The following is a 27,685-nucleotide window of genomic DNA, read 5'->3' as shown; positions in this document are numbered from 1 at the left end:
ATATCAAGTGCAGTGAGAAAAGGCTATAAATCTCCACCTCCAACATCCTCACATGCAATATAGCTTATACTAGCCGAGACTCCTTCTTTATCTGTACAGATGTGACGTAATGACGCAAAGACATGCTCGAATCTCCCGCGGAAATCCACCAGTACCACTGGAATTAAAAACATTATTACAAGCTTACCGCTTAGAATCGAGCTAAGGCAAGCAGATAGTTTTGAACACTGGCTTGTTATGTATTTTCTCAAATATGTTTTTTGGATCATTTTTAACCCAAAAAAAGCTACGGGCTGCAGCTTTAAGCAAGGATGCATTCAATTGATCTAAAGTTACAGTAAAGACATTTATAATGTTACATAAGCTTTCCATTTCAGATAAATGCTGTTCTTTTGATCTTTCTATTCATCAAAGAATCCAGATTTTGTCAACATTGATAAAAAACAAATTGGAACAGAACATTTCTGAAGAATCATGTGACTGAAGACTGGAATAATGATGTTGAAAATTCAGGTTTCATCACAGGAATACATTTCATTTTAAAATATTCAATATATTTTGAATGCTAATAATATTTCACAATATTACAGTTTTTACTGTATTTTAGATCAAATGAATGCAGCCTTAGGGAACAGAAGAGACTTCTTTTAAAAACATTGTAAAAAAAATACCTTTTAAAAAAAAAAACTTTTGAAGTTTGGGATTGGTAAGATATTTTAATGTAATCTGTGAATTCTCATTTTGAAGTGTTTATTATTTGTATTTATTCTAGACAAAATGGTAACATATTAATTGCAGTTATTTAAGGGTTATCGGTCATCGTAACATGAAAATAATTATTGTCTCATCGGTATTGACCAGAATTATTCTAATATTTATATAAAATAAAAAGAATAACATCAGTTATCCTCCCTCTTTTTTTAGTTGACGGTTGAAGACATTGATTGTCACCAGTCCAACTTCTTTGTGGACTGGAAAATGGTTGAATGTGGATGAAGTTTTAGTGTTTTTGTAGCAGTCGTGTGGATTGTTACCGAAAATTAAGCTGTAGGAGTAGTAATGGTACAGTTAGTATGCACAACTATTCTCACTGTTGGTAGTTCTCAATCTGTGTTGTTGTAGATGTAGCCAGATATGTGTTGTGTCTGTTTATACACATGTGCCTCCTTACAGTGATACACACCACATAATGTTGGGTATGACCAGTAATCCATGCATGCTTTATGCAGAGTTCTGCTTTGAATTATAAAATTGTGTTTACCGAACACATGTAGCGACTGCCTTGCTGTTTTGTTTCTTAACTGTTTTTCCTACAGACATCAAAGTGATCTGATCAGTTATCCCAAGGTATAACACAGTCAAGAGGGCTTTCCGTTCCCCACTATAATTGCACTGACTGGGATGTGTATTCTGTAATCTGATATTCTGTATCAGCTTCTTCCTGAACACCTGTTAAATTGTAATGCACTGGTTGTTAGAGCTTTATTTTAATTTTAAATGTTAGGAATGATCAAAGTGCTGATCAGCAAAGGGAGATGCGCGAGACCAGACTCTCATTTGAATACGGTAGGAGTGATGGAGCAAGGAAAGTCCAAAAAAAAAAGAAGAGAAGTCCATTGTGTTTCTGGTTGGGGTTAAAGAAGAGCTCAAAGGCCAGTTCAGACTGGAATCATGTTCTTCTGTGGTTAGAAAGATAGATGTGGCCTGTCCCATATAAATAATCTAAATTTCAAAGATTCAATACAAACTTTGCCTCAGTGGGATTAAGCCAAATAAATTCATTTTTGAAACAAGTACATTTTATTAAATTTATTTCGAAGACAGTCATCATCCCTATTTCTAATTACTGTTTATTGCATGAATAATATGTTTAGTTTTTAATTAGAAACATTTTAATTAATACTACTATTGACAATAATTATAATATAATAATAATAATATTGTTACTCTGTGTAAGAGTAATGTATAATGGCTTGATAAAGGGATGTTTTATCACCTAAAAATGGCCAATTTTTACATAATGATCAGCTGACTGTTAAAAATAATTTAATTTGTGAGAAGAAAGAGTCCACTAAACTAAGTGATAGAAGAGACATGAAACCAGCACAGGTGGAATTTGTTGCCTAGGTCAACAGACCATAACGATTCCGCACAAAAATATATGACCAGGATGATTCAGTTGACCAATCAGAATCAAGTTTCCAGAGAGCCAGAGAGTTTTTTTGTTATGCAAGGTGTCATTGCGCAAGTACCCTTTCTAGAATTCGAACAAAAGCAACAATAGTGCATTGTTTATTGTTGATGATAATTATCAACTTTAATCATCAACTAGACTTTTTTTTTCCTTGGTAAAATTGCTTTAACTCCAGATGTAACAGGGGCTGTTTTTGAACTTGTCATTTCTACAGATGATCTGTTGGATTGTGATCTGAACTTTGACTGGGCCACTGTGTGGCTTTTTCTGTATTTTCAGTCATTGTTCTTTGGAAATAAATACCAGAGATCTATTTTCCCCTAGGATTTTTCTGTGCTTTGCTACATCCATATTTCCTTTTATCTCTCCGTTTCCTGCGGCAGTCTGATGTAACGACGTGACTCAGGTTGTCACTATGCTGTCTGTGTCATTCTCTGATCTACAGTAAATCAGCATTTAAGCCTTGTAGATTCTCCTTTTCTAGTCAAAAGCCATTGAAAACCAAATCTAGAATTGGCCTCCTGAGGATTACAGAGGAAGTGTTGCATCTTGCAGTCTATTAGCAACACATTTAACACTCCATGTGGCAGATTGGTGGCAGCAAAGAGGTTTATTGCAGCTTTTGTTCAATTGTCTATGTACTCTGTTATACTGAGTGACAATGTTTTTTTTATGAATCCTGACAAAGAACTGTTAGAACCGCATAACTGCTCATATCTTGGTAAGTGTTTGTTGCTCCTCTAAGATCTACATCTGGAAAATTGATCTTGCGATGTGGATTGATTGGACATGCAGATTTTATTAGCTTGTTTTGAGTGAATTCATTGATTAATCCCAGAATTAATTAATGCTGCTATTTTTTTTATGTGTTAAGCCAGAGTTTTATAGACAGCCAAAGACATTTAGGGGCTACTTAATCAGCTTTATCACCTATAGAAGTATTTATTTAATAGGTGGAATGTTATGAATTTAATTAAACTTTGAGATTGAGAGAAACCTCCCAAGTGATGAAATTTCAATGTCTCTCTCCCAATTTCTCCCTATTCCAGAGCCCAGACGCTCTTCTCAACATCTGCCTCTGCGTGTTATTAGTGTTAGTGAAAGCCGAGCTGTCAGATGTATAATTGAAGTGTCCGCTCCCTGCACACACGGCTTGTTATGTGGGGTCATGTTTAGATGAGTAGATGTGTTTCTTTTGATCACTATCTGACGCTCAAACCCTGAGCTTCCAGCATACTGAGAGGCTGCCGATGTGTTTGGCTTTAAATCTTTAGAAGGCAGTGCCTCCATCACTGTGGGCTGCCTTGCCAGTTTGTTTCACTCAATTTGTTTAGATAACATTAGCTGCATGATGTCTCATCAGGCCTATTGTACTTCCACAGCAAATGCTTCTTAAACTTTTCAGAGCACACCCTCTGTATCTTTAAAGTCGGCATGAATCAGAAGTTGCGACAGTCTTTTCTTCCCTGTTTTGATGTACAGTATATCCGAGTGAAATGGCTTCTCAAACAAGAAAAAACGTTAATTTTGTCCTATTGATTGGATTGTTGTGGTTTGATATTGCTTCGATCTCATGTGAGTGACAGGTTGTGCCAGTAAATTAGTGAAATAAATATTTTATAAAAAAAAAAAAAAAAGATGTGCATAGATAAATCATTTATAATAAATACTGCATATCCCCCCCCCCCCCCCCCCCCCCCCCCAAAAAAAAAAAAGAGCTCATGGTGACTTTGGGGGGTTTTCATTCTTGAATGTTCAAAAAACACTTTCTTTTTCACATATTTTACATTGCTGCAGCACCTCTCTTCCCAGTCTGTCACTAAAGCTCTGTTTAGTTCTTGTCTCTATGAAGCACCTCCTTCCGAAAAGCGCAATGTGCTCTGAATGGTCGGCTGGACCAGTGAGTTCTAATTTGTCAAGTTCAAGTGTGTTTCTAAAATGTCATGCCCCTTACCATAGTCTCAGTCTCAGACACCATGCCCACGGACCGTTGGCTGAACGTCTGATGCATATGGCACACAAAATTGGAAACTCTTCAGGAGTCGTCACCTGATTGGGTGAATTATACAGGATTTTCTAGGAGACGTGCGTGTCGAGTTCTTTACCGGTCCGCCTGGAAAAAAAGATGCCGTGATGCCAAACCCCCTTATGGAACAAGCAAGCCTTGTGTTTAAATCTGTGACAATGAGCAGTTATCAGGATCAACTAAACACTGGATTTTCAGAACTTTAAGTATGTAAAGTTCGCTGCAGTTCTGGGCAGTCCTTGGCCACTGAAAGCTGAAGAAGGAGTCCAGACCTTTTGCCGCCAGTCTGAATGTCTGGCTACGTGAGACCATCTTTACCATAACAGGGCTCTACAGTGCGACTGAAAATTATTGCATGCGACTGTGAAAAAGTATTTTGGAGCACCAGTGCGACTGACCGGATCAGGCCCGGTTCTATGGGGGTGCTAGAGGGTGCACCTTTAGTTGAAACTAATAACAGCATATTGGCCAAACAGATTTTGCGCACCAGTGCGTATTTGTGTTTGCACTCTGGAGAGCATGATGAGAGAAAGTGTTTTTGCAGTGTTGAGCAATGTAGCCAATCACAGACATATCTGTTGATTTCTTGAGACACAATGGCCAATCAGAGGTGTTTAAGTTAAAAGCCATTCATAGCTCAAAATTAGCCTTATTATTATTACAAACAAAGTACAGACACAATGTAAATAAGAGATTCATTGTGCAGTGTAGACAACTTCAATGATTATAAGGGAAGATTGTGAGATCACAATGAACTGATACGTGACAACGTTTTAAAGGGATAGTTCACCCAACAATGAAAATTCTGTCAGTAATTACTCACCCTCATGTTGTTCCAACCCCGTAAGACTTCCGTTCATCTTCGGAACACAAATTAAGATATTTTTGATTAAATCTGAGAGCTGGATCACTCCTCCATAGGCTTCTTAAGGGATCGAAACTTGGCCCAGAAAAGTTATTCAAGACATCATTAAAATAGTCCAAGTGACTACAGTGGCTCAACCATAAGTTTATCAAGCGACGAGAATACTTTTTGTGCGCAAAAAACAAACAAAAATTACGACTTTATTCAACTATTCATTTTTTTCTGCGTGGGCCTGAGTGAGTTCACGTAGTGTAACAGCGTAGCAGTTCTGTGTTGTACGTCACCACGTAGGCTCACTATTGGCTGACGCTGGTCATGTGTGTGATGCGTGAGCCTACGTGGTGACTTGTGTTCCGAAGATGAACGGAAGTCTTACGGGGTTGGAACAACATGAGGGTGAGTAATTACTGACAAAATTTCATTTTTGGGTGAACTATCCCTTTAATGATTATAAAGGGAGTTTGTAAATGTAATATTGATTTTATACAGCAATTCAATAAAAATGAAGTTAATATTAGGTGACTTACATTTTAGGAACAGTATTGACAGATTTTGCTCTATTTCGTCAACGAAAATAGTTCAAAACAAAATCACAGCTGAACCGTTGCGCATCTCAGAGCAAACACAGGTGTTTCGTTTATGAATGAATCTGCGTTTTCAAACAAATCTAGTGAGTCAATGACCCATTCATAAAGACAGTCGCTTGCTTTTTTCCTGAATGAATCAGCCTTTTGAACGAATCGACTGAATGAATGATTCAGTGACAAAGACAGTGACTTGCCGCCCCCTACTGCCAGTTTTAGTTAAATTTTAAAGCATATTTCAGTTATTTAAATCATTCAATATTTCTATATTCAAAATCTTCTATTTAAAACATTAATCTCATAACATTGTTATCATTAATTTAAATGCATTCATGCCACTTTTGAGCCTCATTAAACAGTCCCTGCATAACCAGAAGCCCAAAAGTGTATGGGCGTCAGAGATAGGGATGGGCTGTAAGGAATTAAAACTATATTTCGATATTTTTTGGTATTTATTGCAATAACTATATCAATAACTATTTAAATATAGTACCATTCACCACTGTTTTTGGCTACAAGTGATAGCTGCATGCAATCTTAAGAGCCTCAGAAACACAAACATTGATCTAAAGTAAAATGTACCCATCATCGAATAGGCTCCTATAATATACCAATTACATAATTTTTTTTTTTTTTTTAAATAACTGAACACCAGTCCTTGCAGAAATGGAAAAATTGCAGATATACACTCACCTAAAGGATTATTAGGAACACCATACTAATACTGTGTTTGACCCCCTTTCGCCTTCAGAACTGCCTTAATTCTACGTGGCATTGATTCAACAAGGTGCTGAAAGCATTCTTTAGAAATGTTGGCCCATATTGATAGGATAGCATCTTGCAGTTGATGGAGATTTGTGGGATGCACATCCAGGGCACGAAGCTCCCATTCCACCACATCCCAAAGATGCTCTATTGGGTTGAGATCTGGTGACTGTGGGGGCCATTTTAGTACAGTGAACTCATTGTCATGTTCAAGAAACCAATTTGAAATGATTCGAGCTTTGTGACATGGTGCATTATCCTGCTGGAAGTAGCCATCAGAGGATGGGTACATGGTGGACATAAAGGGATGGACATGGTCAGAAACAATGCTCAGGTAGGCCGTGGCATATAAACGATGCCCAAATGGCATTAAGGGGCCTAAAGTGTGCCAAGAAAACATCCCCCACACCATTACACCACCACCACCAGCCTGCACAGTGGTAACAAGGCATGATGGATCCATGTTCTCATTCTGTTTACGCCAAATTCTGACTCTACCATCTGAATGTCTCAACAGAAATCGAGACTCATCAGTCCAGGCAACATTTTTTCAGTCTTCAACTGTCCAATTTTGGTGAGCTCTTGCAAATTGTAGCCTCTTTTTCCTATTTGTAGTAGAGATGAGTGGTACCCGGTGGGGTCTTCTGCTGTTGTAGCCCATCCGCCTCAAGGTTGTGCGTGTTGTGGCTTCACAAATGCTTTGCTGCATACCTCGGTTGTAACGAGTGGTTATTTTAGTCAAAGTTGCTCTTCTATCAGCTTGAATCAGTCGGCCCATTCTCCTCTGACCTCTAGCATCAACAAGGCATTTTCGCCCACAGGACTGCCGCATACTGGATGTTTTTCCCTTTTCACACCATTCTTTGTAAACCTTAGAAATGATTGTGCGTGAAAATCCCAGTAACTGAGCTGATTGTGAAATAATCAGACAGGCCTGTCTGGCACCAACAACCATGCCACGCTCAAAATTGCTTAAATCCCCTTTCTTTCCCATTCTGGCATTCAGTTTGGAGTTCAGGATATTGTCTTGACCAGGACCACACCCCTAAATGCATTGAAGCAACTGCCATGTGATTGGTTGATTAGATAATTGCATTAATGAGAAATTGAACAGGTGTTCCTAATAATCCTTTAGGGGAGTGTACTTTAATTCTTTTAAAGTGCAGGTAGTTTAAATAGTGCAACTGTACTGAAAAACATCACAAATTAGTATTTACACACAACAATAATTCACATCAACATTATAAAAATTATAACATTACATACATTATAACTCTCCAACCGTTTGATCCATGAAGCGTAGTTCTATTAGCGTAGATACCATTCCTCTTTTGAAGTAACAAGTACATTGGATGTTACGGGAAGTGTTCCTGGTTCTGATTGACCAAATCTATGCAGCCTAACAATCCTTTAAGAGATTTTAATTATTGAAATGTGATAGTGTGTTATGTGTATGCTAGGTTAAAGAGATTTTAAATTGACAAAGTGTGTCTGCCTCCCAAACAATGCTAGGAAGACTGTTCCAGAGTTTGGGTGGTAAACTGGAAAAGGATCTACTGCCTTCAGTTTATTTTGATTACCTAGGTATAATCAACTGGCCATAATTTTGAGATCGCAATGAATGTGAAGAACTATAATGAGATAAGAGCTTGCTCAAGTACTGAGTAGCTAAACCATTCAGGTCTTTATAAGTAATCAGCCAGATTTAAAATGAATGCAGTGTTTAAAAGGGGGCCAATGCAGTGTTGACGAACCGGACTAATTTGGTCATAATTCCTGGTTCTAGTAAGAACCTAATTTAGTAAGAAGGGCTACCACATAGTCAAGCATTACAATAATCTAGCCTTGAGGTCATGAACGCATGAACTAACATTTCTGCATTTGTCATTGTGAGCATTTGTCGTAATTTAAACATATTTTTAAGATAGAAAAATGCTGTTTTACAAATGCTAGAAATGTGGCTTTCAAATGAAATATTGCAAATCAAATAACACACCCAGATTCCATAGCTGATGACAGACTTGACACAGCAGCCATCAAGTGTTAGACAGAATTCCAGGTTATTATGTATTATTTTGTCGGCCCCACTTTATATTAAGTGGCTTTAAGTACTATGTACTTACATCGAAACATAAGTACAATGTACTTATTGTGTTCATGTTGCATTGTAAAACACTTCAGCTGCTATTGAGGTGTGATACGGGTAAGGTTAGGGACAGGTGTGGTGGTATGGGTAGGTATAAGGGTGGGTTAAGGTGTAAGGGAAGGGTCAACCGTGTAATTATAAATGTAATTACATACATTAATTACAGCTGTAATTACATGCAGGTATTTTTAAAATATAAGTACAATGTAAAACCATGTATGTACACAATAAGTCCATTCTATCAAATTATTCATTTCAATATTAGTACATAGTAGTTAAAGCCACTTAATATCACCTTTTTATCCAATAAATAAAACCTGTTTTTTCAGAATTAAGTTGTAGAAAATTACTTCTCATCCATCCGTTTTTATATCAACTATGCATTCCGTTAGCTTTTTGATTTGGTATGTTTCATCAGGCCACAAAGAAATATAGAGCTGAGTATCATCATGCAGCGTAACAGTGAAAACTGATGCCATATTTCCTAATGATGTCTCCTAAGGGTAACATATACGTACAGGGTAAAGTCCTAGTACTGAGCCTTGTGGTACTCCATACTGAAATTGTAATCTATATGATACCTCTTAATTTACTGCTACAAATTGATGACAGTCAGAAAAGTATGGACCATGCTACTTTCCAATAATGCCAATGTAATTTTCAAGTCTATTCAAAAGAATGTGTTGGTCGATAGTGTGAAACACAGAGCTAAGATCCAGTAACACTGAAATAGAGATGCAACCACATGAGAGGAGTCACAGTACTATAATATGTCTAAATTTTGACTGGAAAAAATTATAATAATGGAAAGGCTTAATAACAGCCATATTGAAATTGTTTAGGACATATCTTAGTGAGAATGATGAGTTAATAATATTAAGAAGAGAATCTACGTCTTCAGGAATCCTCTCTTTCAATAGCTTAGTAGGTATAAGGGCTAGCATATTTAGATATGTTGATTTAGATGATTTAACAAGTTTAGATAGTTCTCCTGTAGCAATGAATGAATGGAATTGTTCTGTCGAGTCTTAGATAGGGTTGGGCCGATAGACGATGAATATCGTTGAGCCGGCATTGTGATCCCCCAAACAACCCCCACCCGCAACCCACCCGCAAAAAAACATCTTAATTAATCACACTATATCGCCCAGTGCAATGCATGATTTCAATTTCCACGCAGTTACTTCAAATAATGAAAAATGTTTTCCTGATTAGGTAATAATAACATAATGATGTTATTCCTGATCACAATACAAATTACATTCAAAACAGTTTAATGAACACAATTTAGACAGTAAAGATTTTGTGTTAAAAATATGACAAATTAATTATAGGCTTTACTAACTAAACGAAGCATACAAAAAGCAACAAAATTCTAAATAATTTAAATTAAATTAGATTAAATAGGCTACACCAACAGAGTGAGTGTTTTCAATTAATTCCTATGGAAGTTGAGCCTTCATAGAAACGCTCTGCTGCTCGCCAGTGGACACGCACCGTTATGAATGTCTACTTTGGCTTTAGAATTAGCGTCAATTCGGGGACGCACAATAAGTAGAAAAACACAAGTAATTATTTGCAGGTTATATATTTGCATTTGGTTTAATTCCAAAATATTGCCAAATGGGCGATTTTACATTTCACTATCGCCTTTCCGTCACTCTCGTAAAATGATAAATGAAATCTGACTCCTGCTGCTGATCTGTGCTGTGACTATCTCGGCTCAGGCTGCATTGAGCAGACACGTTCAGTTTTTATTTGTAGTGTCTTTTCTCTAACTGAACTAAATGATTTTTATTAGGCTACTATATATTTTTTTTTTTAAACGACGATGGGGGCTGTGAATGTAAGTTATGTAACCGGTAAATTAGACATGGTAAAAGTGAGTGGGTCCAATATCATTGGTCTTAAAAAGTGGGTGGGTCTTGTCCCACCCACATACAATGGTTCTGACGCCCATAAGAAAATTAGAATTTGACATTTTTAATGATATAATTGTTTTCCATGTTTTGGCAGATGGCCCAACCCTGGTCTTAGATATGTGTCTATGCGTCTGATGTGGGCAGGAACATTGCTTGTCCCTAGAATATTACTGCATCGTATCTGGTTTGGACACATTGTTATGGTTAAAGATAAAAAGATTAAAAAATATTAAAAAGCAAGATAAAGTAAAAAAGTTACATTATGAAAAATAATGTGACTGTGACAGTTGCAATTGCAAGAGACAAAGTCACAATTGCGAGAAATTTTATTTTTATTTATTTATTCTTATGTGAAAATGGGCTTCCATAACTGTAGTATAGCCTAATTACTGTAATTGAGAAAATAGGCATTGAGCTGTTTGCTATCAGAACAGTCCTGGAAACTCATTGCTGTTTTTGGATTTTTACCGTTTTAAATCCAGAAAAGGGGCTTTTGCTCAGTGGACCCTTTTTACATTTCTGGGTTTCCCAGAAGCGGAAGTCATCATTAAAGTCCCTGTAAAGTCAAAATTTTGTATGTGTTCTGAGTTTGTCACACCACAGAAAAATGTGTTATTAGCCACCCTGCCAAATTTGCATGATAAAAAAAGCCAGCAAGTACATAAAATAAGCTATCAAAATCTTGAAAAAATGAGCAGTAGTCTCTGCTCTCAAACGCTGGGGGCGTGTCCGCTGGCTGCGCTGAAACCACACCCACTCGCGGGAAAGCTGCCGTCGCCACACTCAACTCTACAGCCGGAATGGATGCTCGCACGGTGGGCAGTGGGCACACACTGTCGATGATGGCACCAGTTGTCGGCGCGACGGGAGGCTGAATGCAGAGGCGGAAGGTAGTCGGTTCGGCCCCATTCAACAGTAACAACGGATTATCAGTGAATGTCTCAGTTGTCTCCGACGAAAGTTTATAAAACTATTCCGTGTAAAATGATCACTTACAGAGGCGGGTTTTGGCAGTGATCCTCAGCTCTCCATCAAGGTTGGCTCTTCACAAAATTAATCCACTTCTTCCTGATGTAGCTAATCGTTTTTCGGAAATTTAAATAAGGACACCGATCTGTTTTGTATGTGATCCGGTGATCGCATCCAGGTAGTAGCCTACGCTTTTCTGTGACGAAGGCATAGCTAGCTAGCAATCTGTAGGCTGCTGTAGTAACTAATAGTAGGCTACTGACCGTAACTCACGATTGAGCGGCAAAACTGATGTGAATTGTTAGGGGAGCGGACAGCCTCAGTGGCTCCAGTGCGTCATCAAGTAGGGGCGTGTCCAGGAGCTCAGGGGCTCCAGTGCGTCATCGAGCCCCGTTTTAGCCCCGCCCAAAAAATCCGTAAAATATCAATGGTGAAAAACTGTTTAACGGTCTAACTCCACAATTCAGTACTTCACAGTTCACAGTCTTTGTAATATGTTTTAGCAATACATTTCTAACATTTATAATGTGTTTAGAATTTTCTTTTAAAATTGCCTTTACAGGGACTTTAAGTAAACTTCTATTATAGTGAACAGGAGACGACGGCAAATACAATTTTGTATTCTCATTTGCTCCAGTAGCAAAATAAATCCACAATAGCATTTCCACAACTTCCCAAAAGAGGTAAAACATGTAGAGAGATTGATTTCAGCAAACAGTGTCACGGTTATCTGGACTCATTTCTCTTTAGTTACACTTTCATGGACTTTCAGTTAGTTTTCATTCATCACATGTGTTCCTTTGTTTAATTTTCCCGCCACTCATTAGTAACCTTGGACACTCATCATCACAGCTGCTTGTCATTCAGTTCATCACCATCATGTATTTAAGTTCCTCCCTGTGCACCCTCAGTTGTCATTCGATGTTTGCGTGTTGTGTGTGTCTACCCCGTTTCACACGCACTGTTAAACCTTCCGTCTATTCCTGTGTTTATTGTAAATTAAAATCACTTCGTATTAGATCCTGTGTACCTTCGTCTTCCTCTGTCTTCATCTTATGACACAGAGGAGAGAAATGTGTCAAATTTGCTGTCACTCCCTCAGCTGCTTTATTAGAAACACTCTCACAGCAGTGTTAATTATTTTTTTGTAATTTAATGCCAAGGTAATATAACACAAAGTATAGTGATTTGCGATGTTAATAACTGTGGAAGTGCGTCATAACTGTCAGTGATCATGCATAAAGGTTGCTCTAGTCATACGACTCTTTTTAATATTAATAATAATAATACATTTATATTTCATTATTGAAAATATATTGCAATCTAATAATTAATAATAATATTATAACAATAATAATTATAAAGTTTTTCCCCTTTCATGATTTTGCAGGTATGTCAGAAGTGTATGTAATTGTGAGATGAAATTAAATTATCAGCAATGAACCTGGCAGCGGTCAGCTGATTATATTTGATTTTGATTGATATTTGATCTATATATTATAAGAAAGATGCTATGACCTTTCAGTGGTTTAATTCAGTATAAATAAATGAATGTAGTTGTAGTTTCTTCAAAACATATCCTGCAATGTATTTAAAACAGCTGTATTAGAATTGGGTCGAATTAATGCAGCCACTGGCTGTCCTTAAACATTTTGTTAAATGCTGGTGAGTGTGTTTTGAATGTTTTTTTACTGTAATGATATGACCTCTTGTGCTCAAGTGCTTTCATCAGATGAGCAGCGTGTGTACTGAGACTCATTAATAAACCCCAGCCATGTGTTAAAGGCCCAACTGGTCACTTATTCACTCGCATACAGTCCCCGTCCATCTGCAGGGGCTCTGATCAGCAGTTAAAAACACAGGCCTGCTCACACACGACCCTGACCCGAGAGCCACACACGTCTGTGTTCATACAAACATGCAGCCATGCGGAAATGCCTCTGTGTTTACACCTCCATTACGCTCATGCTAACCGTGCAGGGAACACATTGCACACACACACACACACACACACATTACAGCAGCTCTGGCCCAGAGCGAAACCCTCATCTACTGGCTTCATACAGTCAAGGGCCTGATTATAACTGTTTCGTAATTAACAGTGATCAGATTTGTTTTGTGGCAGAAATGGTACATGTGTAGAAACAGTCTAATTCAGATGCAGCTCGCAGCTTTGCCAGCAGACGGGTCACGGGCCTCAGGGAGAGCAATCACGAGCCCCTCCATATGTTCCCTCTGCTTCTACACTGAGACCACCAGTGCCAGCAAAACTCCCAGAACAACCTAATCGTGTTCTGTAATTACAGCACGCTGTTTCTCTCTCTCTCTCTCTCTCTCTCTCTCTCTCTCTCTCTCTCTCTCTCTCTCTCTCTCTCTCTCTCTCTCTCTCTCTCTCTCTCTCTCTCTCTCTCTCTCTCTCTCTCTCTCTCTCTCTCTCTCTCTCTCTCTCTCTCTCTCTTTCTCTTTCTCTTTCACACTCTTTCACACTCTCTCTTTTTCTCACCCTTTTATTCTCCTTCTTCACCCCTCATCTTCCCTGCTGGCTAGAAATGAGGGGAAAAGACTCAAACACTCCCTCATCAGATCATTTGTAAATTGCTTTACGTGGCTGATGCCGAACTCTGTTGGTTTTCAACTGCTTGGAATTATAAATAATTGTAACAGATGCGCCAATGTGGCCGGCCTCCAACAAATGAGGCCCCAGATAATTTGGCCGACCCTTTTGGCAGGCCAATTTAATAAAATGTGAACAAAATCTACCTGCTAATAATTTATCATCCCCTCTCCCAATTGGTTAAACTTAATTACCCTGGCAGTTAACAAGGTCACGCCCAGATGCCAAGCCCGGCTGTAGTTTTGATAATGCAATCAGGAACCCGAAGGTGATGACAGCGCTGTTGTTTTTTCATTATCTTGCTCTCAGAGAAAACACAGGTGCCAAGGCCTACTTGTCTGTTGGTGGTAATTACCAGTCATCACAGTCTTCAAACTTGGTGCTACAAACATGTCAGATACACGGCTGAACTTTAGACTCTTTCTTAGAGGTGTCTCTGTGCAAAGAAAGGGAAAGATTATGTAACATCTGTCTTCATCCGGTCCAAAAGAAAGCATCATATCTGGTATTTACTGAATACAGGCTTGCAATAGATTCACTTGTCATATTATTTTGCTAGGAGTCAGTTTCAGAATATTGTAATGTCTCTTTTACTGCTGTGAAACAAATACATCAGTGTACATGCAGTACAGCATTTACTAACTACAGCCGTCAATTAAGTAAAATTGTTACGTTATGTTGATTAATTTGCAGTTAATCACATATTAACATCCCTCTACATTGCGACAAAATTTCACGCTAAGCAACTAAATGTCTGTCGTTAGCCACTGGCTAATAAATTAGATTTAACTCACTAGTGATTGAGTTAGTGGCTAAAATTAAGTTTAGAACAGATATGTTTTCACTGTGTGTTGTGTGTTGTGTCCTGTGACCGCTTCAGTTTGCACACACTAGATTCTAGAACACTGGAAACGAGAGAATGAATAAGCTTATAAATTGCTCCAGTGATGAGTATTTTTGTAGGCCAACCAGGCGTTAGCATCACCCTGGTTCCCTCGTCAAAAACCCAATATGATTTTCCAGTGGCTTTTGGATTATTATATATTATATAATATATTATAACAAAAAATATATTATATAAATATAACAAAAAAATGTGTTAATCATGACAATCCTCACAAATGAACACGACTTTTGAAGCCTACAATCGGCAGAAGAAAACAGCTAAACGTAGGGTATAAATAAACTACACCACTGTCGCATGGCATTAATGCCACCATTAAACTTTATTTAAAAAACATTTGGAATAGTTTGCAAGAGCATGATTATTGACACAATAAGGCTGTGAAGCGGACGAATGAGTAGACAAGTTTTGGTATCTGGTAACCTGTTTGGTATTGATGACGTTTAATGTCCTGGACAACCTCTGTATACTGTAGGCCCATTTTTCTTTATCAATAAACGGATTCATTTCTTTAAAAAAAAGTCTTACAAACTTTTAAATGGTAGGGTACATATGTGTACAATAATACAATGCAGAAGTCCTGCCACTGTATACATTAAGGCAGCATTTTTGGGTGAGTTTATCATGTGTATCGTTTGGGAGTTTTACTCAGTCTCTTGGCAAAATTACTACGATTCCACCATGCAGAGTCTGTTTGTATACATTGGCTTGTACTCCACAGAGCACTCTAGAGCCCAATTCTTATCACTCAACGTCTGTGATTTCATGTACCGATTCGGACGGGACTAACATCTCTGTGTTTATTACAAAGGTGAGAGTGTGGTTTTTTAGATGTGGGAGTTATACAAGGTCATGATCTGTTCTTGCGTGCATCACGTATGACGTACGTGTGTTTTAATTTATTATTTGTTTATTTAATTAAAATGTATTATAAAAACACTGTTACCTGACACTGACAATAAAATCAGTCTTCGCAGTTTCCCTGATTTGGCTCTATTTATTGTTTGTATATGTAAATTTTTCGTTGGATACCAACCATATTGAAACAAAATGAAAGCATGCCGAAGATTGGTGCGGAAACGGTAGCTCAGACAGGTCAAAAACACACAAGGAGAAGCGTTAGAATCAGCAATCACAGACATTCGCATTCGACTGGATTAGATTTCTCAGAGGACCGTTGAGTTTGCCGAAAAACAGTAGGTAATTTGCTCCGGAATTTCTACTGAGGTTGTGTGAGAAAAACACTGACTTGGCAGATTCGGACGGGAATAAGATCGTGTGAAACACAAATTTCTCTAATGACCCCCTGAAAAACTAGTCGTGTCCGAATAGGGCTTAGGACGTCCTTTTGTATGCCACTCTGGGCTGCTTTTGCAGTATGTTTTGGGTCTTTGCCTTGATGGAAGATTAATTGTCCCAGTGCTCATGTTGATTGCAGCTTAATTAACTCCTGAGTTTTTCTGCAGTTAGTGCTGTCTATTTTTTTTTTATCTTTACGCTCCCTGACTCAGCGAAGCATCCCCAAAGCACGATTCTGCCACCACCCTGATTCCCTCTAGAGATATTGTTCTTGTTCTCGTGGTGATGAAATGATAGGTCTGCCTGAAATATAGCAATTAGCTTTAATTCTCAAAAGTTCTCTTTCGACATCTTCCGAATTGTCAAATTTCTTACAAGTAGAGACTTTTTTTGTTGCAAGATTTATGACCTGTTTTCTGAAGAACACATTCTCCAAACTGTAACTTTGTGAACACACTTCCTGCTCCTATTGACAGGACATTCAGTTTTGGTGGCTAGTTTTAGATAGATTTACAGTTCTTCCACATTTTCTGAATGTGTAATTAATGAAATAATTATTATTATTAAGTATAAATATTACATGTATAGTTAAATATAAAGATTCATAATTCATAATGTAAGCAAATATAATAATAATTGTATTTTACAGTACAACTGATTTTTACAACCCTAGTATCAAGTACACTGATTTGTATTTAATGTATTCAATATAATTAAAAGGCCTTGTGTTTGAAGTAGTCTGTGATATAGTTTTATATTGAAAAGCTGACCCTATAAGTTTCATGGCAAACATTATCTTCCTATCATCTTTTTAATGAAAGTGTCAGTGTATTAAACACAGCCTTCCAGACAATATTTATTAAGGTGACATTTATCATGTGATTGTGTGTGTCTCTATCCCGAGGATTCGTGCATGACAGGAACCTAGACACACAGAAATGTCTTTTCAGTGTGATCATAATAAGTTATATCACTACACTGAATATTTTTTAGATAAGATAAAGTAGATCCATGCATTGCATATGAGGGCACAAAGTCATGTGTATGTATACAGACATATTTTAGCTGGAGGCATATACTTTTATTAGTTTGATTATTGTCACGGAATGGGTAGATTCAAGATGCAAGGACTCAAGTGCAGAAACAAATGGGTATATTTATTAAGTAACAAACAAACTACAAACAAAACTCCCTCGTGTGGGAAAACGAGAACAATAACAGGCAGGATCAGGAAACACAAGGAACATAGACAACGAACCTGCACAGGACTGCAAACACAGGGAGACTAAATACACAAGTTTACGCGCCAAATCATGGGCGCCGCCATAACTCTACTTAAATGCACTTCATTTCCGCCGGAAGAGGTTTGCACACAGCGTCTGCCGGTGTACACAGCGACGGTTCCACGACTGGAGATGGCGTTACTATCCCCCACCCGAATTCAGTGCAGAACACTAACATGACGACGTGGCCCAGCATAACGTACAGCGAGATTTGCTCCTACTTCGTGCAATCCATGGCAATAGATGGAAAAGCAATTGGACAATCTGAAAGCCGTCGAGGCATATCAATATCTGCACAGCAACAAAGTCGGTTGTGTCATGTCATACACAGCTAGATAAAACAGACATAACGTGCAAATAACTATCAGTTTATGTCCGTGGTAATAGCAAATGTATCTGTGTGTTACTTTAATGTTTCTTTTAACATAATAACAACAATTGTGGCTAAATAAGTGTTTGCAGTTTATAGCTTAATCAGGGAAGACATTTACATGATTATAGGAAATAAAAGAAGCATGTTGTTGCGGATGGAATACGTGTTTGTATTTGGAAAACGGACTGTAACCTATAACATGACTTACTGCTGAGCTATAAATAAAGACATGATCTCTTTTGCAATTATCCTTATGACTCTGCATTGTTTTACCTGCTGTGTACCAACCAACCATTTTACCGGTTAAAATACCTTTAAATGTCGAAACTAACCCCTTAAAATGCAGTAGCCTATTCTACTTACAACAAAACGATTGAAGCCTCTACTTATTGCAATAAATAATGCAATCACTTTTCGCCACCGTGCCGGATCTCCGGCGTGCGGCCGTGAGAAAAATATTTTCCCGATTCATTTTTGTCCAGCTTTAACGTGTTAAAATATTTAATGCAAACGCAACATCTGTTCTTTCTGTCATCCTTTTGCTAGGGTTATGACCATTCTCTTATTCACGCAAATGCTTTAACCACTCATGCGCGACTAGACAAAAGAGAACGCGCTGTCAGTGAATGTCCTCCTGACGATCCGAACTATATCATAGGCTTCTTAGCTAGAGTGCAAAGTGTGTGTGTGTGTGTGTGTGTGTGTGTGTGAGAGCCATGATGATAATAATTAGGCGATCGAACTGTGTGTGAGAGAGAGGCGCGGGCGCGATACTGTGTGAGTGTGTTTGTGTGTAAACAATGGAGCGCATGGACCTCTTCGTAGCTGGTTTGCGGTCGTAGAACTCTCTATCTAACCACTCGTTCAGGTGCTTTCTCGAGTGTTTACAACCAACTATCACACACATCGTTCCCGAACCACCTTTCTTCATGTTGTAATTGTTATGTCACTGCGATATCAGCGCTTTGTCGAAGCTAGCTAGCAAAACAAACCCAGACCGCCAGAACGGAAGTGGGTTGCATCGACGGGAGGAGTTTAGGATGTAGAGCGGAAACGGCTCATAAACTTGTGTATAGGAAGCAAACAAAAGAAGGTAATGAACAAGGCAGGTGAGGCAAATTAATCAATAATCAGGTAACAAGATGGGAGGGGCCAGACAATTGACAAGAGAGCACATGGCACAAGGAATACAAGACAAGCCATGTGCTCACAACAAACTAGACTAAACACAAACACATGACAAACCGGGAATGTCAGAGCTCTTTCACCAAACCAGATATAAACCAAACAGAGGTGACAGAAACCCTGACAATTATGTAGCTGACACTAAAAACTGAAAATCTTTCTCTTTCTACAGTTCAAGCCGAAATACTAATCCTCATTCTTGTCACCATAATAATGCTGATAGACTTATTACTCTCCATTTAATATGATCATTCATGATGGGGCATGTCCTCTGAAAAGTGCTTAAAGAAATACTTTACCCCAAACTTTGAAGTGTTAAAGCTCCAGTCCACATTCATTGTAAGTCAGTGGAAAAGAGCAAGCAGTACATTCTTTAAAACAAATGGCTCTTTTTGTTAAAAAAGTAACATGGGTTTAGAATTACATCAGGTTGAATTAATGATAACATAATTTTCATGGGTGAACCATTTAATTTAGCCATTTAGTTAACTGTAGAATTGTAGAATTACTGTATGTATAGAATTTAAAAAAACTTGCCACCTTTTGACGAAATTCGCCATTTTTAATCCAAAATAGATCATTTGTCTAGAATCCATTGAGATTTTGAATTCAATATGGGGTATGCGAGGAGTCGCAGGCAGTGAAGTGAGAACCAAAACTTTTTTGATCCGATGTTTTTGTGTGTCTTGGAATGGCTTGGTATGCAGTAAATGCCACTCCACATGAACATTGTGAGTGGGTCGCTTATAATGTGCATTTAATGAATTCAACACGCGCCAACCATCTTCAAAAGTTTGAAATGAGAATTGTTTATAAATCTGTTGTCAACAAAAGAGAAGCTTCAAGGTCTCCCTGCAGTGTTCTGCCAAAATATAAGCTTGATGGTTTTACATTTGAAAGCAAAGAAATCAAGACAAAAATATTAGAATTGTATATGGCTATTTACGGTCATTTAAGATAATTAATTTAAAATTTGCTTATGAGGATACTCGCCAAAATCGCCATCATTAACAACTTAAAGCCATTGATGTTTGTACAGTATTTGACCGGAAGGGTAAAAATGATGGTTATTTTCCTCAGTTCCGGCCTGTTAGATCAAATATTCTGCCCGCTTTAAGTCAGACACAGAGATAAAGTATTGCGGTAAGATTACATTTATTTGATTGAATGAATTATAGCATTTATTTGAATTGATTATCGAGAGAGAGAGAGAGAGATAGGGAGGGAGGGAGAGATGAGAGATGCATGTGTGAATTCGCCTTTGGCTAAGCCACACCCTAGAATGTAGATTGACCAATCACAACGCAGCCAAGAACGAGCTCCCACAGTGGTCCGACACTTTTTCACAGCGCTCCATTGACTTTAACGCAGGCGTCTCATATTTTTGGTCTCGGCAGGCTATTGCCGTCGTAGTTTTATCAAAAATATGGTTAAACGTTGTGCCTGGGGCATTTGTAACACAGATACGCGTTTCCCAGAGAGGTTGGAGGGGGTTGTCCATTTTTTCAGGAAGTCAAATCCTGACAAGTGTCGTCTAGCTAGCACACGGTGCTAATAAATACAACGTTATACTCGCGTAGTCCGTTGTTTTGTAATAACGATTATAGAAATGAATAGAGACCTACCCAGCTTTGCATGAACAGTGTTGCTCCTTGATATTGTTAGTCCCAGCCTCCGTCTCGATTAATAGGATATGCGGTGGTTCATTTTTTGACTGTGACCGGTATGCTTTTGCCTCTATTTGGATGCCTTGTTGTTCCTTGCGTTTCACCTGTTTGTCGTTAATATAGCCTTCCAACGTATATTGCAGCCCCTTTTGCCTACTTCTATTGGACACTTTATTTGCTGCTTTATAAAAGTTTGATACATTTTCAGCAGGAAGAGCCGTCACAGCATAAGCCATGTTGATACCAGAGCCCATATGAAGTTTGTTTGTCGGACGTAGCAACAGTAACTAAGGGGGGCGGGGCTTAGCCAAAGGCGAATTGCCTGTGTCTGTGCTGCATCTTTCTACTAATAGAGAAGTTGCTAGTTTCAACAGTAAAGTGACTCCCTCGTTGCTGAGAAATATAATGTAGCGATTCAGTAGCAAAGCTTATCAATATGTCGCAGTGCAACGTTGATAACAATTTTCTGTTCTCCTGCATGTTTCTGTGTATGCACACTCACAGCGCGATATCCGAACTCTGTGTGTGTGTGTGTTTGTGCTTCAATGAAACCAATGAATACAGGCAGCGCATTAATATAGAATGGTAATTAAACTGACTTAAACAGTTTTAATCCACATATTCCATCCAATCAGTAATAAGGTTTCAGACTGACCAGATATATACCAGATATAGACAGTTACTTCTGGTCCTCGAATCGGATTGGCTGAGAGGTCTTTCCAGCCATCCAATATTCTACCAGTATCACCAAGGGAACCGTTTCACCGTTTGTATCACTCTGCTTGCAGCATTTTAGTGCCATGGCGAAGCAAACACACTATAATTTAGCAAATATTGCTGTTGTTGTAGTTTTTTAGGCGTGAATGTAGGCTAGTTGTTTAAACTTTAAGTATGTGGTTTGATTTATAAAGATAGCGCCTTAGCGCCTTCAGATAGCGCCTTTGCTTTAACATTAAAGCAAATGTGAAAATTTGCTTTAATGTTTTTGGAGATGTGAGCTCAACACGCATGCACCCATTGGAGAACAGCCTTACCTTGACCATTTCTTCTGGAAATTGCCATTTGCTCGGATATCTCTATAGTGGTTTAACATAAGATATAATTAATTTTGGGTATATCTAACAGGCGATCTTTGGTCTCATTAATCTATTATTTTTTTATTCCAGAGCAAATAGTTATGGCTGAGGGACAAATTTCATAAGTTTATATTTGTATATAACTTTAATGTTGTGTCTTTGAACTGTTGTATAACACAATATCACACTCGTAGTGTGCAATATGGCTGTATATCAGCATCATATATCTGATATAGAGCCAAATCACACTTCTTCTTGAACAGGATGAAGATGTGTAAATTTATCTTGTTTTGTTTAAAGATCATATGATTTTTATTCATTTAGTACTGCCCTTCAGAGGCTACAGAAGATAATTGCATATTTCCCAGAAGACAAAATAAGTACAATTTTTCCCTGATCTTCAAATTCAAAAAGTGTACACCCGCTGCTTCTAAATGCATATATATATATATATATATATATATATATATATATATATATATATATATAAACCTTTATTGGTTATTAAACAAACCAATAAGGAAATACATATATATAATCTAGGGTGATTTTCCCTTATATCCTCAATCGTCATGCTAAATCGACTTAAATTCAAATTTTAAAGGTAGGTTAGGCAATTGTGGTGAGGCTAGCAATAGCAAACTAGCTTTGAAAGATGAGTTGAAAGATGAGATCCCACCCTCCCTTCACAGCGCTCTCCAATGCCATGTCTCCTTCAAAATACATGAACGCACACAGTATAGTCTGCAAAGCGTCACGAGAGACATACATTAATAATAAACACATAACAAGCACATAACATTATAATAATAATAAACGTAAACAACTTACAGAGCTCTGACTTTTACCACCTAACTGCTGCAGATTCATTTCTGTGTTGATAGTGTTGACATAGAAACGCATAAATCCGAGTCGGAGGACGTGAACAGCTTCGAGTAGAACGCCATGGGTTGCCATCTCGTAATTATGGTTCAGGAGGAAATGTAAACTGCTGCTGCTGTTTGTTTTTGGTGTTCAGTGGCTGTCTGTCCACAACTCTGCATAGCCTTATGGAACGCGCTGAAAATTATGTGCAATGTTTGCACTAGCAAGGTGCGCGGATGTATGGAAATGTTGACAGGCAGGTATAGGACATTGATTGGACGAAAATGTTTTGGTCCTGGGACTTCCACAGAAGATATATGTACATGTTTTAATATTTAGACCACTTCTATTCAGGATGTGAAAAGAGTTTAAAACCAGTATAACAAAGAATGTTTATAAAATAAATTGCCTACCCTGCCTTTAAAGCTGATATTTTGAAGAAAAAAAGGTCCTGGGGTGCATGCCCCTGGATCCCTTTAGGGGGGGTCACATCTTTGTCAGCTTTTTCCACCCCTGATGAGTTTGCATCCCTGCAAATGAGAAAGTGCAGGAAGAGTAAGGCTTTCTTTGTCACTCATGACTGCTGAAACTGTTTCTTTGTTCTCCATATTCAGGTATTGATTGCTGCTTCTTTGTAAGCTTTAATTTCACTCTTTTGCTAATCCTTGCAGAGTGGAAGTCTTTGATGATGAGGACACCACTGTTCCTGTGAATGCTGAGAATGTTAAGTCTGGTTTTGGGACATGTGTCAGAGGAAAGTTCAGCTATGCTGTTAATGACTTTACACATCAATAGGTAGATCCTTTTGGACTAAGAGCTCCAAGCAAGTGACTCTAGTTAGTTGCACTCAACGGCTGCCTATTCAAGAGCTAATCAGCTTTTAAAGGATCTTTTCAGTTCTCTGAAGTATTACTGTTTTTTTCCTAGATTAAGTGTTTTTGATCTGGTCCCTGAAGATCTCCATCTCTCGATTTGTAATGGTGCGTCTGCAATTTACAGTTTCACTCTTTCTCAGTTGTTTCTGCCATCTGGCCTTCCTTCACCGACCTGACCAGATTTGCCATTCCAGTCGCACACTTCTCTCCACTGGTTTTAGGTACTTCAGAGAGAGCCCACTTCACTCTCTCTCTCTCTCTCTCTCTCTCTCTCTCTCTCTCTCTCTCTCTCTCTCTCTCTCTCTCATTCCTTTTTTTCCTGTTTTCCCCAAAGTCTGCTTCTGTTGTCCTATCAAGTGTAACTCTGGGCCCTGATAGAGCAATTAAAGGCGCCTCCCTCCCCACCTTTGGTAATGAGGCCTGGCGCGTTTCTCACTCTATAACCCTTTAGTCTCCCCTAATGGGACATCATTATTGTCAAAGAAACAATGTAAATGGAAATGAACATGCTCATTAGGTCCCTGCACAGAGAACCCTTCAGCAGCATGCCGTGTGTGCTCCTCCTCACGATTCAGCCCGTGTCCCCTGCTAGATTTTGGAGAGTGTGTCGGCTGATGTTTGTGTGTTCATACGTGAAGGGCTATTGCTCATCTTTGGCTTTTGATAATTAAAAACTTGGCTATTGTGTTGATAGAAGATGTTTTCTAATGTTTTATTGTTTTTTTTTTTCTGTCTTCAACAGGGCCCCAGGTCTCTGTCTCCAGGTGGTGGCAACAGTGATGGAGCAGACAGTCAAGAGCAAAGGATTCAGCGGCTGCAGGAATTACTTGTGCTTAAGGTGAACACTAAATACTTACTTTATTCTGTTACTGTGATTCTCTTATCTTCTCTTTGGACACCTCCAAGAGATTTATGTCCTTCTGTGAACGTTTGAGCGACAATCTCCTGCTTCCTTATACATAGAAAATGCACATAGAAGGTGTGCAATGTTGTCATACAACAAAATATTACTATCGTTTACACAAATTAAATAAAAAAGTTATATAAAATTAAATATAAAAAAAACATGTTAAATAACATTTTAATGTAATTGGGAAAAAACTGAAACTAAACTACAATACTGTTTTAATGCCTCCAAAATTATTAGGAAAAAAAATATGGAATTACAGTATATATGATATATTATATGGAATAAAATATTATGACCTGCATGAAGCATCAAAATGCCAGTAGATAGTGATAATACTAGCCTCATAGCAGCCTCATAGCTCATATTTGCATATGTGTGTGTCTGTTAAAGTTTCGGCATGAAGGAGCTCATAGCAGGTAGAGTCAGATGTTATCCTCTGACCGCTACCCTCTATCTGACCTCCATCCTTCATCATCCACACGCACACACACATTGACTGTCTGCAGAGGCAATGAGGCAGCGGGAGAGAAGGCTGCTGAAGAACTCGCGCTCTTCACTAAACCAATCATCCATGTCTCTCTTTTGACTTTTCATGCCTCTCTCTCTTACCCTGTTCTCTTCTCTGCTGCCCTCTTCTTCATTCCTGCATTTCCCTCCTTTTAAATCTCAAGTTAACTAATCTAGTCTGTGTTTTTGTCTGTCAGATACTTCAGTTTGTAAGGCTCAGTGACAGTCAACGTTTCCAGCGGTGCGGAGTACTCATCCTCCAGTTCGTATTGATTTTAATGCCCAGGTGGATGCGTGCCGGGTACTTTAAACTCCCCCCCTGTATGCCGCGATGTCACTCAGACACGAAACATTGGTCACTCAATCTGAACAGGCCTTCATTAGCACTCTGCTTTGTTTCACTTCTCTGTCTCATTCCCTGTCTTTTTCGTTTAAAGGCTGACTGTCCTCTTGTGAATTTCTGAGCAGTAAATCCATACTTGTCACATTGGCAACTGGTCTGGGGCTGGCTTGTTCTCTTTGTCCTTGTTAATAATAACAGGGTTCAGGGCCCTGCATTTCCCGCCCAGCAGGGCTGCCGTGTCATAGCAGCGGTAAACAAGCTTTCCTCCCTTTCAGAAAGCCTTTCGACAAGTCTCCTGGCCCTGGCCACTCAAGCTGAAAGGTGCGCTTGCTGTCTCCGCCAGAGTTCGCCTTGGCTAAGGTCAGAATAATAGAGGGCCTTCTTGTCAGGAAAATCTATATGTTCACCCCTGAAAAGTCCCATATAATCTTTGGAGGAGATCCCCCCCCTCCCCTCCCCCCTTTTTTTTTTCTTCAAATAGCTGTGAGGCAAAGACCAATATTTACGGGCATTTGGGGAGCGACCCGGCTTACTGAGGCGTTCCTCCTGCTGTGGGGTTTAAGTGGTGGGAGAAGTCAGCCTTTTCCTATTGGCTGATGCGCGCAATGTCAGGCCACATTAATGCTACAGGTGCCAGGTTGGCGTGGAAACGCTTATCAGCGCCCTGTTCCCAGAGAAGTGATGAAAGAACATCCAGAAAGAAAAGCAAACTTTGTTAGTGATCTTTACACAAGATACCAATGATATATTTACTTTGGTCATGTAACTTAAAGTGTATGCGAGTGTCTGATGACCCCTCTTTCTTTTTATCTCAGTCTGTCACTAGCAAAGGAATTTCACCTTAACAGGATGAGAATGATCAAAGAGGAATGTTTAATAAATTAGAAATTATATAAACTGGAAAAAAAAATTAAGGGGACTTGCATGAAGGATTTTGTGAAGTTATGGATAGTCGCAGTGAAACTAAAGTAGTGAATCTTTTCTTCCATATTGTGACTGTGTAACGGATTGTTGGAAAAAAAAAGGTTGGCCTGGGACTTTTTTCTATCCATTTGTGGTTGATAGAATTTTGAGATGTGGGCATTTTATTTAAAATTGGAGGCGGATTAATGCATATGGGGCAGGGATGAAGTGGACATTATTGGAGAGGTCTGGTATACATCACCAGAGAGAATCTGTTGTCTCACCAGAAGGTAATGACATTTTGACTAAAATGTAAAAACAAAAAACAAAAACAAGAAAGAAGAAAGAAGTAAAGAAAAATATGCATGGATGATTCGTTCATATGAATAACATGCATTTGAGAATAGATAGGAGGATTTTTCATTTCATGCAGACTTTCACAAATAACTTAACCCTCTGGGGTCCAAGGTGTTTTTGGGGTCCTTGAGATGTTTTGACATACTCTGACATTTGTGCTTTTTTTCAGTTGTTTATAAACAAATTACTGGCAAAGGTGTAATTACACTCTATTTAGCACAAACAGGGCTACCATAATATGTTATCAACATGTATGTACATGTTTGTATTTTTGAGATAATATTGTTTATGCGTGGTTATTGAAAAAACTAAAACTTAAAATTTCTGAAATAAGGCCGCAAAACACATACTAAAAATGTGTCCACAAGACTTTTGACTAATGGATGTTGTCGCCTAGAGTTTTTTTTTTCAAAATGATCTGAAAATCATCCTGCCTTATCATTCACATAAAACAAAGGATTTGGTTTAAATTTAAAAATGACACTTTTTGTTTGGAAAGGCAATATGCGCAGGGGTGTGACCTGCTGTGATTCACACCTGAGAAGACAATGGGCCCGCATAATGAGCGCATAATGGGGCTGCATACTAATGACCCTTTCATTCAGGTGTGTCACTGAGCCACAAGAATGCAATGACAATATCTATATATATATATATAGGCCTATATAATACAAAATTGGTTCACAGTTCCAATTATTTATTTATTTTTCAAATTGTGCTTGCAAATTGTATAATATCAAATGCAAACATTTCTAGTAATTGTGCAGTTAATTCTCATACTGTTTTTACAGAAAGTTTGGGAATATATCCCAAATGTGTCACTAATAAAAACACAATACAATAATTTAAAGAGGAGGCTTATATTGAGCTTTTAAGATTTACCTAAGATTTATTTATATGTAGCCTACATATATTTTTGCTATTTTAATAAAAAGGTTACAATTACAACAACAATTAAAATTTTAACTATATTTCAAATGTAATCTTTCTTTGTATATCCTAAAGTATACATTTTATCATACATATTTCACAGTTGCGGATTAATTAGTTTGAA

At 38.3% G+C, this 27,685-nt stretch overlaps 1 protein-coding gene across 3 annotated transcripts in view; it reads left to right on the top strand.

The window, feature by feature from the left end:
* Positions 1 to 27,685, top strand: part of cntln (centlein, centrosomal protein) — a 175,796-nt gene that overhangs the window by 25,238 nt on the left and 122,873 nt on the right. For all 3 annotated transcript variants that reach the window (XM_056265144.1, XM_056265143.1, XM_056265145.1), the window contains one exon: positions 24,354 to 24,449. In XM_056265144.1, coding sequence (XP_056121119.1) covers positions 24,354 to 24,449 — 96 coding nt within the window. The remainder of the gene's footprint in view (positions 1 to 24,353; positions 24,450 to 27,685) is intronic.

Source organism: Rhinichthys klamathensis, unplaced genomic scaffold, assembly GCF_029890125.1.
Source record: "Rhinichthys klamathensis goyatoka isolate OS25496 unplaced genomic scaffold, OSU_Roscu_1.1 h1tg000229l_1, whole genome shotgun sequence".
NCBI lineage: Eukaryota > Metazoa > Chordata > Actinopteri > Cypriniformes > Leuciscidae > Rhinichthys > Rhinichthys klamathensis.
The sequence above is the reverse complement of the archived record's forward strand: the minus strand, read 5'-3'. Positions and strand labels throughout refer to the sequence as shown.